At 34.7% G+C, this 16,317-nt stretch overlaps 1 protein-coding gene across 1 annotated transcript in view; it reads right to left on the reverse strand.

The window, feature by feature from the left end:
• Nucleotides 1-9,654: 9,654 nt before the first annotated feature.
• Nucleotides 9,655-16,317, reverse strand: part of VWDE (von Willebrand factor D and EGF domains) — a 76,091-nt gene continuing 69,428 nt past the window's right edge. The window contains exons 26-30 of the mRNA XM_063101053.1: nt 14,034-14,129; nt 13,844-13,939; nt 12,899-12,994; nt 10,491-10,594; nt 9,655-9,735 (exon numbers count right to left, since the gene is read on the reverse strand). Coding sequence (XP_062957123.1) covers nt 9,655-9,735; nt 10,491-10,594; nt 12,899-12,994; nt 13,844-13,939; nt 14,034-14,129 — 473 coding nt within the window. The remainder of the gene's footprint in view (nt 9,736-10,490; nt 10,595-12,898; nt 12,995-13,843; nt 13,940-14,033; nt 14,130-16,317) is intronic.

Raw genomic sequence — 16,317 nt, forward strand, 5'->3', positions numbered from 1 at the left:
ATCATATGGCTTTTGTCCTTGATTTTGTTGATGTGGTGTATCACATTTATTGATTTTGATTAACATATTTTGAAACTTTCTTGCATTCCTGGGATGAATCCCACTTGATCTTGGGGTATAATCTCTTTGATGTGTTGTTAAATTCTGTTTGCTAATATTTTGTTGAGAATTTTTACATTTATGTTTATCAAGGATATTGGTCTTTAGTTTTCTTTTTTTTGTTGTTTCTTTGTCTGATTTTGGCATCAAGGTGATGCTGGACTTCAGAATGAATTTGGGAGAATGATGTCTGTTTCAACTTTTTTGGAACAGTTTGAAAAGGATTGGTATTAATTCTTCTTTCATGGTTTGGTAGAATTCAGCAGTGAAGCCATCAAAGTCCTGGGGTTTCATTTGTTGGGAGACTGTTGATTATTGCTTCAATTTTGTTGTTTGCTATTGGTCTGTTTGGCTTTTCTACTTCCTATTGGTTCAGTCTTGGTAATTTGTATAAGTCCAGAAATTTATCCATTTGCTCCAGATTTTCAAATTTGTTGCCTATAGTTATTTGTAATGGTCTCTAATAATAATTTTTTCTATTTCTGTGGTATTGGTTGTAATGCCTCCTTTTTCATTTCTGATTTGTTGTGTCCTCTCTCTTCTTCTTCTTCTTCTTTTTTTTTTGTTAACCTAGCTAATGGTTTGTCTATTTTTTGTATCTTCTTTAAAAAGCAACTTTTTGTTTTACTGATTTTTGTATCTTTTTTGCCTCTATTTCATTTAATTCTGCTCTAATCTTTATTATTTCTTTCTATCTACTTATTTTGGGATGTGATCATTCCTCTTTTTTTTTTTTTTAGTTCTTTGGGAGGTAACATTAGGTTCTTTATTTGAAGTCTTTCTATTCTTTGATGTAGGCACTTATTTCAGTAAGCTTCCTTGTTAGTACTGCTTTTGCAGTATCCCATAAGTTTTGGTGTGATGTGCTTTTATTTTCATTAGTTTCAAGAAATTTTTGGATTTCCTGCTTAATTCTTCTTGGACTCATAGTTTGTTCAGGAGCATTTTGTTTAATTTCTGTGTATTTATAGAATTTCTAAAGTTTTGCTTGTTACTGGTTTCTGGTGTTATTCCATTGTGGTCTGAAAAGATACTTGAAATTATTTCAATATTTTAAACATTTGTTGAGATTTGATTTGTGACCTAACATGTTGTCTATCCTGGAGAATGTTCCATGTGCTGATGAAAAGAATGTATTTGGATGTTTGGATGGAATATTTGGGAATTTGGATGTTTGTATACTCAAGATTGTCTGATAGCTTTTGCAGGTTTTCTTCATTTAGAATTCTTTTTTCTATTTGCCTGGGTTATTTCAAAAAGCCTGTCTTCAAGACCAGAAGTTCTTTCTTCTGCTTGCTCTTGCCTGTTGCTTAAGCTCTCAGACATATTTTTATTTCATTGAATGAATTCTTCAGTTCCAAGAGATCTGCTGTGTTTTGTTTTGTTTTTTTTAAGGTATGTATCTCTGTACAATTCTGCCTTTAGATCCCGGATTGTTTTTCTGAGTTTCCTTAAGATTTTTACCTAGAAATTTCTTTTTAGTCATTTCAAAGGTTTCTTGCTGTTTGGGATCTGATATTAGAGAATTAACGTATTCCTTTGGGGTTGTCATATTTTCTTGTTTTTTCATATTTTTAGTATCCCTTCGTTGGTGTCTGGGTATCTGGTGGAGCAGTTGATTCTTCTCATACTCTAGAATGGCTTTTGAGGAAAGAGACTCCCTACTGTAGATGTGTTTTATATTGACTCTTGGGCAGGATATTTTCATTTTGATTCCAAGTAGACAAAGTAGTGTAGTCTCTGTGTGGTTACTTCAACTGTATTCAACGTTGGAGTTGTCTGTGAGTGCCTCTGTGGCCTAGACACTGGATCATTCAGTAGTTCCTTGCTGAAGTGAGCGACAATGTATTAGGTCATTGATGTCATGGGTGAGATCTTGAGCTCTTGGAAAAAGTATCTGGTTGTCCTGCTGTTCCTTGGCTCAGGTGGGTGACCTGGAGTGGACTGGCTGGCATTCTGGCTAGTGTCCTATGACACTGATATATACACTGAAGTGTTCTGGAGCTCCTTAGCTTGAATGGGTGATTCTGGGTGGAGATCTTGGGGGTCAGGATTAGGACCTTAGGCTTTGAGGGAGACAATGAAGTGTTCAGCAACCCCTCAGCTAAAGTTGGTGACTCAATGGTGTCATTGGGGCTTTGGGAAGAACCCTATATCCCCAGGGGAGGCACTGGGATACTATGTAGCTTTGCTGTTAAAGTGGACAATACTGAATGAAGTCACTAGGTTCCTGTATGGGGCACTGTATTCTCAGGAGAGGCACAGCATTGCTCTGTAGCACCGCTGAGAAAGTGCTAGGAGTTTTAGGTGGTACTCTTTGCCCATAAGAGGGATGCTGGGGCCCTCTATAGCTGTTTAGCTGATATGGCCACTCTGGGCTTGGCCACTCTGATTTTGGACAGGTCCCTGTGGAGTTGCCCCATTCAAGGTCATTGGAGCTGTGGGTGGGCTGCTGTGCCCCCAGAAGAGATGCTGGGTCCCTCTGAAGTCCCCCTGCTGAGGTGAGCCGCTCTGGGTGATCTCACTGGTGCTGCAGGCATGGGTCTGTGCCCAAGAGAGATGTGGGAGTCTTCTACCACCTCCTAGTGGCTCTAAGAATTACATGGGTGTTTTACCAAAGAAGACAGAGTTGCTAGCAGTGGGTAGAGGCCATGATTAGGTGGCTCTCTGGCTCTGTAATGTGTGTGTGCTGACTCCCTCTGTCCTGAGGGTAGTACCCTTGTTGCATTGGACCACCTGTTCCCAGGGCAGAGGACTCCACAGGGTGTAGGCAGCACAGCTCAATAATATGGCTCCAAACTGTGATGACTGCAGCAGCCTGGTACATGGGAGTAGGGGCAGCTCTTTGTGTGGCCCTCCCTGGGTCAAGGCAATTGTGTGAGCTCCAAGTAGTTCCCACCACCAGGTGTGCAGCCACAGGGACAGCACAAATTCCCCTGTGGATTGGGCTGCTGGCCTCCTGGGCTGTGCTCACTCACCTCTTTCCTGCAGGCAGTAACTCCTCCTGGGTTCCTGCTTCTTCTGGTTTGGGGATGGGGTGGTGGTGGCTGAGAATTTTCTTCCATTCTCTATTTGGCTGTCCTGAATTTTTGCACTCACCGGCAATTCCACTGCTCATTTGATGTATTCTAGCTTTCTCCCTTCACCTTTTCATCCAAATGTAGTTACATATTTAATGTATTCTCTGTCGTTATGACATGGAGATCTGGAGAATAACACCTTAACCGATGGTGGGACAAAATGATGTCTGGAGCAAGTGTATCAGTGGCTCAGGCCCGAGGCTGTCTAGCAACCGCAGAACCCCACAGGGTGCAGGATGGAGACCTCCACGTAACACTGAGCTTGGGGGTTCCCATGTCTGATCCAGAGTTTTCATAATCAGAAAAGAGTTTAAAATATTATGTGAGGAGGTCCCTGTGAGGCAAATTGAAAACTGGGGAGGGGGAAACTTGACAAGAATTAGTGAACAAGGTCAGTTTTTGCAGCCTGTTTTCTGGGATTAAAGTCTGAATTCTGTTAAAAATGGAAGTCATCTGGGAATAAGTCTTATAAGTTTCTTCTTCAACATTAAATAATAGTGATTTCAGCACAACCCGGTTTTACCACTTTTAACTAATATTTCATCTTCTTCATCAAAAGAAGAAAATGTGTTTAAGATGTATGCAATCTTTAGGATCTTTGTCAGACTTTTTTTTCCTGTACAAGTATTGAATTGATATTTTCAGTATCATTTGCAAATGGTAATGAGAAAATATCAGCTGCAGTGCTATGCAATATCCATTATGTAAGAGTTAACTAATTTGTTCTACTTAGATTTCCTACTCTGCTTTCTGTGAACAAATGGCTATTCTTTAAAAAAAAAAGACTCTTGTAACACTGCCTATTATTTACTTCTTATTTATAGTTTATAACATTGTAGATACACAGTACAATGTTTCTACTTTTAGGTTTGCTGTATTTACTGTGTTTTTCCCTCTATATAACATGTTGTGTAATAATTAGGGCATTCCGTAACGTTTTAGAAGTAACTCGCATGCATATCATAAATCACAAATTACTAAATGGCATAAAGGAAAATAAAATTTTAATTTGGTTAATACAAATATACATGGTTTAAAGTCTAGCGCATACTTTAAAAACAATTACGTAATTATAATGGTGTTTTATAAAACTGATTAAATAATACAAACAATATGTGTATGTCTCCATTATGGGCTCCAAATATCCCCAGATATTTTTAACCTGAAATTTTAAATTTTATCATATATGCTGCAATGAGGATGTTTTATAATTTGTGAATATAAAAAATAAGATTTATAATTCTGTAAAAAAGATTATAATACTTTAATATTTTAGAATATGGCCTACTAGGCATATTTTAAAATTCAGAGAAGTTCTGTACTTTATTTACATAGGTCAAAGAAAGGATAAGAATATTTGATAATTCAAACATTTCATTTTAATGTTCACATGAATAAACACAAAATATTCCAGACAGATTGTGAATGAAATATTTTGTGTTAATCGATGTGAAATATCAGCAAGAAATAAGCAAAAAATTAAATTTGTTCTCTTCCCCATAAATTTATCAAATTACTTGCTTTTCTAAACTCACATTATAGTTCTAAAATATTACTTTCATTTCCATGAGTCGTTAGCTTTCATGAGAAGTAGTTTTATATAAAATCTGTAATCCGTAGCATTTCTTCATTATTAACATATATAGGCACATTAAATCTATTATAAATGGATAGTCTGCTGATTAATATTTTAATTATATCTTGGGATTCTTGTGTCTAGGAAACATTTCTGAAAATTTTAATGTATTAGTTTAGGCATTTCAGAATAAATCCTGGAACAATTATAACTTTTTAACCATTAAAAGTTTACATTGAAAATCTATTTAATAAGACTACTGATAAAATTGCTATGTAACATACAAAGCAAATTTGGCAAAAAGATTGATATAAAAATTATATCTATTTTCACGGTACAGATTTCAATTCCAATTACTAACTTAAATAATATTCATTTTTATGTGGAGTACTTTTTTCTTTGTAGTATGCATATTTTCACAAGAGTTTAAAAATTTAAGTACACACTAAGTGACAAAGGCTTATATTTAATATTATAATAAAGGTTTACATTTTATTACTATATATCTGAGTTTTCAGTAACATAAAATAAAACATAGTGAAGCATATTATGCTCTCTTAAATAATCATTTTAAGCAAACTTTTAGCAAATATAAATTGATAAATTAAAAACTCTAATTCTGACATCAGACACTATTACTTAAAAGATCAATTTAGCAATAATTTTTTCCTAACATTTCTTTATAGTTTAGACACGGCTACTTATAAGAAAAAAATGAGTTTTGAAAATTTATATGATTTAAGGCAGGTATGCTCAAATTAAAATGTTTTATTGAAAGCCAAATAAAGTTTTAGGCCAAATATGAAACTGTAGGAAAAAAGATGCTTTATAACCTTAGCTAACTTGCAATTATTTGCATCTCTGAGACGAATCTTTCAGGAAAATGTGTATGACATTACCCATTTCTCTAACAATTCATGTAATTTAATTTTTCTTTTTTTTATTAAGCATCCACATTCACTTCTCCCTTGAATTTGCAGAAGAATGTGGTTTTATGATCATCTTTCTATTGACCCCTGTGCCAAAATGGATCATCGTTCCAAAAGAAAGGAAAGATCAAACAGGCATTTTGAAGTTCTTTTTAGACATAAATGGAATGACCAAGTAAATCTTTTAAAACCAAAAATTTTCACTACTTCTTTCCACTTGCCCAGGAATGGTATTATAGAAGACTGGAGTGGGGAAAACAGACGAAACTAAAAACGGTATTTTTATAAGTGAGAAGTGATGGTTTTGATCGCCAGCATGTAGTCGAAGCAATAAGCTGCAGACCTTTTTGCTCACTGGTAGCCCCTTGGCCCCACTGATACTCTTTTCCAAATCTGAGAACTATGTTTTTCAGAATCCCTTTCTCTATACAGTTCTGGGTTAGAGGTTGCCAGTGAGAGGAACTTGCCAGAGAGTTGGAGGATGGAAATTAAAACGAAGCCATTATTTTTTCCAGAGATGTTTGCAGCTGGATGCTTGAACAGATGAAAGATCCAGTCTTTGCAGCAAATTTTTGAGAATGACACACTTTGCCTGATACAGTTACTGGTAGTTTTTGAAGTTCTCACGTGTTATAGAAGCTTCAGGAAAGCTTCTGAAAAGTATGTGCTTGGTGCTTTAGGCTGACGTCTTCAATATCAACCTCTCCAACCTTCAGTGGCTGCTTTCTGACCTCTACTCCTCACCCTCATGCCTACTGCTGCTTCCAACAGTCCTGCGAGTCCCTAATTTTGCATTAAACAAAGTATATCTGGAACAATCAAGTGGCTTCTGATGTGCTGACTGATCCCCGATGATACAGACATACTCATAGTTAGGAAAGGGAAAATAATCAGTTTATTAAATTATGTGAATGGCTGGAATATCAGACACGTCAACTCAATATCCAAATATCAAATCATATTTCAAAGTGAAATTTAGATTACCTGGATTTCTTTCTTTCTTTTATATTTAAAAGATGACCAGTTAGGGGATCTTAACCCTTGACTTGGTGTTGTCAGCACCACGCTCACCCAAGTGAGCTAACCAGCCATCCCTATATAGGAATCCAAATCCATGGCCTTTGTGTTATCAGCACCACACTCTTCCAAGTCAGCCACAGGCCAGCCCTGATTACCTGGATTTCTTCTCTTCTTTTCTCTAACAATAACACCTAAGATAATTCTATATGTTATTAGTTTCTTCAGTTTTAAAAATATTTTTTAGAATGATGTTCAAATAAACTTCAAGAATTCAAGATTTTCTGAATAAAAAGTTTCAGTTAGGGTTAGGGGCCAAGAGAAGATTTCCTCTTCACCACTGCAGGTTCATTAGTAAAAATCGCTAACAAATTTAGATCAATAAGAAGAAAAGGCATAATAAATTTTATTATTCAACGTGCTGGGAAAGGGGCAAAGCATGGGAAAATCACAGGAGAGTAATAATGTCCCAATTTTTCACTGAGCTACATACAGAGCTTATATTCATCCCCATAGGGAGAGGAGAGATGGTGGTATAGGAGTAAATTATTCTTTGGGGGAGGCAATGGGCCTGGAGAACATAAAACAGCCTGGGACAAAGTCTACTTGGCCCGCAGAGCAGACAATGACTAGTAAATGATTTTCTTTACAATAGTGAATGGGAGCAAAATATAAGACAATGGTCTGTGACAAAATTTAGTCCAGATGCATTGACAGACTCTGCTCTTCCTTCCTGTGATATGAGTTATCACATATATCATATGAAAACTCAGGGAAAGGACCAGAGGTAATTGTCTTCTTCCTTGGTGGGTCCAAACTTTTGGCAGATGAGGGAACAGCTTCTTCTCATGTTTTTGGGCGTGGGGGGGGGGAAGGTCAGAGAGACCTTGAGGCTGCTTCTTTATTCCACCATGTAAAAGCACTATATTTGGGGGTAACAGTTTTCTGCACCCCAGCACTTGTAATTCACATCCTTGATGTTACTCAATGGTGTTTTACCTGTAGTAGGAAAAGGGAAATCGAGGTTCAATGAATAGTAGAAAATTGTTTAACCCTTACTCATTATTCACTGCCTCCTTCCCTCTGACATGACACAGAAAGCTCTTTAGCCTTTGTTTGCCACTCAACTCAGTACTGTTTTCATAAAACTGGGATCTAATCAAGATCACATTTAAAGACCAAAGCGTTGTGACTGATTGGAACTTGCACACCACTTGACCCTATCTTGGCAAACAAAATTCAAGAAGCACCCATGCCCAGTAAAACCAATGAATTTTTTTTTATACCCTTCAGGAAAAAACCACTGATATAACATTTCATTGCAATGCTTCTCTCATCTCTTTCCCATCCTTTTCCTTCTGCACCTTTCTCTATTCCTCTATTCAATGTAATAAAAACAAACTCTTAACACAATGCTTGCTATATACCTGGCACTGTTTTAGGTAATTACATATAATTAACATATTTAACCCTCACAATAACCCTATGATTAGGTGCTATGATTAGCCCCATAATGCAGATGAGGAAACTCAGGCTCAGAGGGGCTAAATAACTTGCCCAAGGTCACAGAACAAACAAGAGGCAGGGTCAAGGGTAAGTGTACCCAACAGCTGGAAGCAGGTTATGATGCTCCGTAAGGCTTTTTATTAACTCATCCTCTTTAGCACTTCTTTTCTTCCTTCCCATTTTCTCCTTATCTCTTTTGTCTCCAGCTAGTAGTTATATCTTTTTCATTGAAATTCCAGCAATCCAATCAGTACCCTTATTTCTTTTTTTCACCCACTGCCTTAGGGTGTCTGGGGCCAAGGGGAGATTAGCCACCCTGAACTCTTCTTTGGGGAAGTTTTAATATTAAAAAAGAGCAAAGGAAGGTGTTAGAGAAGGTTCTGTGTTAACCATGAGTGATAGTTGCTCTTTTTCTTGTTAAAGATAAATTTCTTTTTCACCCTGTGTTTAGGAGCCAAAGAAATATTTAAAAAATAGGTAAAAATGATGGCACCCACGATCAACAGAAGAAAGCCAGAGTGAGAACTGAAGTTAAAAACTTGGGAAAGCAGGTTACAGTAAGGCAGGACATGAGGCTCCAAACTAGTCTTCTCTCCCTCTTCCTTCCCCATGACCTTCTGTTCTTTTTTTTCCTTAATATGGCTCCAGATGCCATCTCAGAAGCAACACTAATGGGGATGAAGATGATCTGCTATTGATCATCTGAGGAATGATTCAGATGGTAAATACATACATAAAAATAGAACACAGAGAAGCAACCTACTTTGCTCCAGTAGTCAGAGTAGAGTTGAAAAGCTTTTGAGGTCATAGAGTTTTCTCTGCCATAGAAATCTCAAATAAAATTAAGTAAAATAATATACACTTAGGCTGCCTTTATTTTATTTATTTATTTTTTATTTTTATTTTTTTTGAAAGATGATCAGTAAGGGGATCTTAACCCTTGACTTGGTGCTGTCAGCACCACGCTCTCCCAATGAGCTAACCGGCCATCCCTATGTAGGGATCTGAACCTGTGGCCTTGGTGTTACCAGCACCACACTCTCCCACGTGAGCCACGAGCTGGCCCTCTTAGGCTGTCTAATTTAAACCCAGGGAATGTAAGCTTTTATTTTTATTTTTCTCAACAATATCTAATCGAATAAGTGCTCAGTAATTTTGTTTTCTGGTTTTCAAACCATAGTCCTATTATGATCTGTTATTTTCAAATTGAGGCCGTATTCTTCCAGGATGAATGCTTGTGCTAGGAGAAAAACATACATACATCTACTTTGCCTCTAAGCCAGACTGATCCAATATCAAGCTTTGAGGAGAACATTTCTTATCATTTTTTAAATTATAGTACTCCAGCATATTTTGATATTCCTGACCCTTGGGGCTTTTGAAGTGCTAAATAGCATATAATTGCTTTTTAAATTAAAACTCCTACTGATTAACATTAAGAAATCTTTTAGAGGTCTGCTGCAATGTTTTTGTGATCATTAGAGCTACCCTGGTATTTGTAGGAATTAGGACTGAAAAACTCTCTTCGCTATTGATATTTAAGATTATAGACCAAACAAAATGCAGTTATAAATTTTATACGCAGAAATATGATCACAGAAACTTTTAAAATATATGTTTATATAACACTGGACCTTATAAATAAGTGTAAGGCAATTTCAGAAACTCCAAAAAAGCTTCTATTCTTCCTTTGATTCCTTGGTTTCTGAAATACAAACAAATTCTAATTCTAATCACTTGAAGAGTTTTCTATTACTTTCCCTGGAATGAATTTTAATAGAGAGCAAATGAAGAGAAATAATTTCTATCAAGGAAAAGAATGAGGTTAGACAAGTCTTTAGTGGCACATGACCCATTGAAAATATATAGAGCCACCCCCAAGTCAATAAAGTAGTGATTTACTGATTTACAAGTAGAGGATTTTTTGAGAGAAGTGAGGGTGGTCTTTTGGTCTAATATTTGACCAAAATATAAATTAGTGGTGTCAAATCTATATTGTACTGTAAAATATTTGCTGTTTCAGCTCTAGAGTCACGAAATACTGCATTACATTTCACAGTTGTATCTATATACTGAAATTCCATAAGTACACATCAAAATTTTGTGTTATGAGGTAACTCTATAAAGACACTAAAATATTATTTTTAGTTTTAGAGACAAGTAGTAAATCCTTTTGTATTTTTTTAAATAAAAGAAAATAAAACATTAAGAGGAGTCACTAAGTAGAAGAGATATGTAGGTGTCAATATCTGATGTCCATTTTCTCTTTAAAATTTAAAATACCTGTATTTTCCTTTCACATCTGACTCCAGAATATCCAGTGCGGCACGAACACACATTGGGAAATATACATCTACCTCCATAACGACATTTTTGATTGCAAATTGCTGCAAAACATACATTTTTACAATTACCATTTTTTGACACAGAATGCTTGTGGCATATTCTATGCCAGTGGTCTGAAGTTATTCAGTGACTGGAACACTGACATAGTCACAAGACTCTATTAGTGAGCCACCTATATAGGTGGTTCTAATCTATGCACTTCCATTTTTTCAGAACACACACACCAAAAAAATGAAACACCTAAAACACAAACAACACTTTTAGAATTCTCTACATATATTATTAAAGGAAACAAAAATTTCTTTGGCTACATTTTAATGTATTTGAAATACTTGTATAACTCTTTTTTTCAGAGAAGTTCAAATCAATAATAGAAGGTAGATCTGTAATTTACTTTTTAACAATTTAGCAAAAATTTTTTAAAAAAGACAATTTAATATTGGCTAGTGTATGGAAAAACAGACAATTTTACAAACTACCATTGGAAGTTTAATGTGGAAAAATTCTATGGAAAATTTCTTTTTGTTTTGTTTTTTTGGTGGCTGGCTGGTATGTAGTATCAGAAACTTCTTAATGATATTCACACTGTCTGAACCAGAAATTTCTTCCTTGAAATCTCTCCCAAGGCAATTAAAACAAACCTATATCTATCTCAACATCTCAATATCTGTCTATCAATCTAACTACCTATCATCTATCTATAGGGAGAAAATGCTTATAATACTTATAATAACTTGTAAATAACTAAAATGTTCAATATAAGGAGAAAGGTCAAATGAACTGTGGTTTTTATATGATGGAACTTAATATATCACTTAAATTATGCTTTTTAAGGACATTGTAAATGCTTTTAAATAATATCGAGTGAAAATGAGCATACTATAAAATATACAATACTGTTATCTTCCATGGGAGAGGAACTACTGCAGTGTCTCATATTGAAAGCTGTACAATTCAAGAATAATATTCCCTTTGCTATAAATGCAACATTGACAGGGTATATTTTCAGGAGTGCTGCTGTATACAGTTGAGCAGGTTGTGTAATGCACAAGGGCTCCACAGCTAAGGAAGCACCATTCACAGAATAGACATCATAAATTGGAATATTTATTACAACCATTTTCCAGCAGATGGTATAAACACATTTTGTTTAAATATCATCATTAGACAGTTTCTGCTCAGTTGGAAATAAAGCATTCTGAAAAGGTGAACTTTTTCTAATTCTCCTAAAGGTGCTGCAGGGTGCAGAAACAGGATACACAGCTTCAGGCTGTGCTCTGAGTAACTCAATCTACAACCATTGGAGCATATTTCTGCATTAATGTACTTTTAACATCTTATTCTCTCTCATGGTCCACATGAACCTTTCTCTGGAATGAACAGCCCAAGTCTAGATTGACAACTCTTTTTTCTAACATTTTATCTCATCTAATTTCTAATCAGAATTATTGATTTTTGAGCACAAATTTCTCATGTAGATACTAGCACTTCATAATACTTTGGTATTTTTTTCTAGGATAAAAATGTATGAATTATAATAGCATTTATTAATAAAATGATGTCTAAGAGTCACAATAATTATATGCAAAATTTTTGATGCATGGAAACAACAGTGTGATTCATAAGATATCAAACAGGAAGGCATGTATTTCTAGTAAAAAGGCACGATCGTGTTGCAACTGTGTAATTTCAGTTTACTTGGCCATCAGTTTTGAAAATATGTAATTGCCGATCATTTGAAAATATTTGGGGGAGATTTCCAATTTTTTCCATTAAGTTAATCTTTGTTAATATTTTAACATGTTATTTCAAGTTTTCATAAAAAATTTTAAATTATATAAAATTTGAATTTGTTCTATACCCTGAGATTTCATTTATGTAGAAATTTATGACTAAAACTGGATGAAAATATATTAAAATACTAAAAAAGTAACAGAAATTAACTCTGGGTGGAGAAATTTGGAGTGATTAATTTTTTTATGTTTCCATATTTTTTAAGATTGTCATGATAAACATATATTTATCTTATGTATAAAATAATACTAAACTTTTGTATTTTAAAATCTTCTTTGACCCACCTGAGAAAACTTCACTGACAGAGCCCACAGATCATAATTTGAAACTACCTATGTCACATAAATTATTAATAAATTATGCCATACTTTTTTCTTTTAAATGGGTATAAAATTGGTTAAATTCTCTTTTAATTTCTAAAATCATTTTTTTTTAAAGGATCATCATGTTGGAAGTTTTTCCTCTATGGATTTTTCCCAAAACTATACTTCAATTATTATAACAGATTCAGGTTCAGAACATATAGTAGAAATAAAATCCTGTGGGCTTACGTATTTGACACTGCACGCCTTCCCAGGTGGAAGGACAATGGCATATGCTGGGAGCAGTACATTCACCACCATTTTTACATTTCTGAAAGCAGAGAGCTGCAAATAGAAATACAAACAAGTTAAATTAGTAGACAAATCTATCATAAACCACAAAATTTTTCATTAAAAAAAAAAGTTAAATGGCAATGATTAAAAGATCTTTCCCTTAACATTTTATCAAGAATATTTTCCAATGTTACTATTCTTGGAAAATGTGATTTTGGTGGTTATAAATGTTCCATTGTTTGAATGCATTGTGACTGAACTTTTCCCCCATTGGGGGATATTTATGTTGCTTCACATCTTTCACTTTGATTAGTACACTATAATAGCTGCTAATTATAACTAACTTTACAGAAAGGAAAAAATATTAATCATTTGAATGAAGAGAGCTTCCATCATCTCAGAAACTAACCAGATTGAAAGGCAGTGGCACCCCACCTTGGAAAGGTCTAAACTGATTAGTTTGAGGTGGGGCCAAGGAATCAGAAATTTTTAAAAATCCTTCCTTGACCCCTACTTCAGATTAGGAGAGCAGAATTTAAGGACTTGTTATTTACCATGGCAAGTGTAGTGGAAAAACTGAAAAAATACAATATACCCTCTTCCTCTGCTAACCTGAAAAGATGAATTCAGAGGACTTTGCACTTTATTCTATTTCAAAAATATATCTTCTAAGCAGGATGAAATAAGCAAAAATAAAAACAAACAAGCTGGGCTGGCAGTTATCTCAGTTGGTTAGAGCATGGTGCTAACACCATGGTCCTGGGTTCGATCCCAGTACTGGCCAGCTGCCAAAAAAAAGGGGAGGGGGTAGAGAACAAGAAAAATGCTCCTTGTTTTATATCCAGCTTTATATTCCCATGAATCATGTAAGCTTTAGCATTTAAAAAACATTCCTCTTACGTGTGTTGCATTGTTTTCCACTCCAACCAGAAGGACAAGAGCAAATGTTTGGTCCCACACATTTTCCTCCATTCATGCATATAGGATCACAGATGCCTTAAGGTAAAAGCATGAAGAATAAGTTCTTAAACAGCAACACTTTTATGTTTGCTTCACATGTAGTTGGCAAACACATTTAGTGGTGTCTTACTTTTTTGGCATCTTCTACCAATGTATCCTTCACGACAGAAGCACACATTATTCCTCATGCAGTGGCCACCATTCTTACAGGGAGGTTGGCAGATAGCTGAAAGAACATATGGCAGCAATCTGTAAATATCACATATTTAATTATTATATAATATATATTGTATCATGTGCTTGTTATCAATGGGCCATAAGGCAGAGGAATGTGCTATTAAAATAAAAGATTACAACTGCAAGTCATTAAAATTGTCCTTTCTAAATCATAAAATACAGTGCTTATAGCTATAAGCTGCTCGTGGGTTAGCACGATCTGAAATGTATTGATGAAGCGCTCGTAACAAATGGAGTCCTTAGCTTTCTAGTGCGTATTTTATAAACCTTATGTCTCACCATAAGTATGCACCAGATGATCTGGACAAAACCAAGAAATAAGTCAAAACCTAACTCAAAATAAGAATGTACCAGCTCTCATGGAAATTAGAAAAAGCTCAACAATTTATCACGATATCTAGAAAACACTTTTAAAATTAACTTTTGAATACTTACTGAGATCATAAAGGCAGAGGTTTACATGTAACTTATTCTTGTGAATGCTTGGTAAGAATCTTTACAACAATAAATCCTTGTCTTTGTTATGAATATTTATTAGATAATTTCTAATTCAATTTGCTAGCATGTTCTATGTGTATGATCCCGTTCCGTGAAATTCAAAGGTTAATATTTGTAATTTTTTATGAGTAAGTTGTTATTGCTTCATGTTTCTTTCAGATATAAAAATTAAATGCAGGGTGTTTTTTTTTTGTTTGTTTGTTTGTTTGTTTAAATAATAGAAAAGCAAACCTGCCTGAAAAATTTTAAATTTAATTTTTTCCTAAATGATAATTAAATGTATTTTAGTTTGTATTTTAAAAGTAAACTTCAAATTAACTGGTTTTGGTAACAGGGCTGTTGTAGACTGACTCCCAGTTTAAATTAGATCCATCTTTAATATAAGCTGCTTTCTTTACTTCCAACATTGTAAAAAAATTTCCACTGATTTCAAATAAATTCATAAGTTAAAAATAATGTTGCGCTTTCAATATAAAAACAGTATAACTGAATGCTTTTAGCAAATGGATAACTTCCACTATTTTAGGCTGTGCTTTTTCTGGTTCATGCTGAGTCTACTTTCTCTGGCATTTTATTGGTACTTTTTAATAGTGGAGAAATGCTCTGTCATTTTCTGCTCCCTATTCTTTATACAATTTAAGATTATTTCTATTTATTAAGAAAACTGTATTTTTCCATTACAAAAACACCATAGGTAATGCCTATAATTAGAAATTTAAAACATATTGTTTATGATGGGTAAACTTGCTATAATTAATAATCATTCACAAAGACTTGAGTGTAGATATAAATACTACATTTACACAAAAAAAGCATGTATAATTAAAACAAATATAAAGGACATAAAATTTAGGCTTGGCCATGTTTACTTATAATTGCACATCAGGAAAAGGAGGATTAGGACAAAATCTACCCTCCCATGTATATTTATGAGATTCTATAGGCCTCCTATCACTCTTCCATCAAGCCCCAAAGTGAGCCAAATAATCAAGGCTCACCTTTCATGTGAAATTAAAGAGGTGAAGGAAACTGGAAGATGTATTTAAATATCTCTTCAGCCATCCATTTTAAGCCTTGCTTATTAATGGTTTAATGCTTTCATGATGTTTCTAGATCAATTTCTATATCTCTCTTTTGTGAAATTCTGTAGTACACACAATAATTGTGCCCCACATTTATTTTTAACCATATTCTGCCTAATTTTATTCAATCGCTTTCAATGTGTGTGCCATCTTTGCTCCCCACCATTTGGACTCAGAAGGAAATGTGATCTAATAAGAATTACACCTTACAGCAACTTTCTAGATCAAACGTGAAAGCAAGGAAATCTGAGGGCTGCAAACTTCAAGCAAATTTCCAAAGTCTGTGCCAGCTGGGAAGTTGCAGAGACTAGCTAATTCCAAAACCTACTCTCTTTCCACAACAACAACTTGTCTCCTGGGCCCTTAAAACATGGTATATGTTTTAGTTCAACGTAATAGGTAATTTTTAGTTCAACTTAATGATTTAGAGATTTCCTCCCTTTATTTAGTTACACAGGTGGCATCTACATTTTAAAGAAGGAGAACTTTTCTTACTATGTCTTACATCTACTGCAAGCAGCATGACAGACACAAGCTTTTCATTCCCCTCTTACATTCTCCACTCAAAACTACACCTATAACTCTTCAGCAGGGCTT

Source organism: Cynocephalus volans, chromosome 6 (genome assembly GCF_027409185.1).
Source record: "Cynocephalus volans isolate mCynVol1 chromosome 6, mCynVol1.pri, whole genome shotgun sequence".
In the NCBI taxonomy this organism is placed as follows: Eukaryota; Metazoa; Chordata; class Mammalia; order Dermoptera; family Cynocephalidae; genus Cynocephalus; species Cynocephalus volans.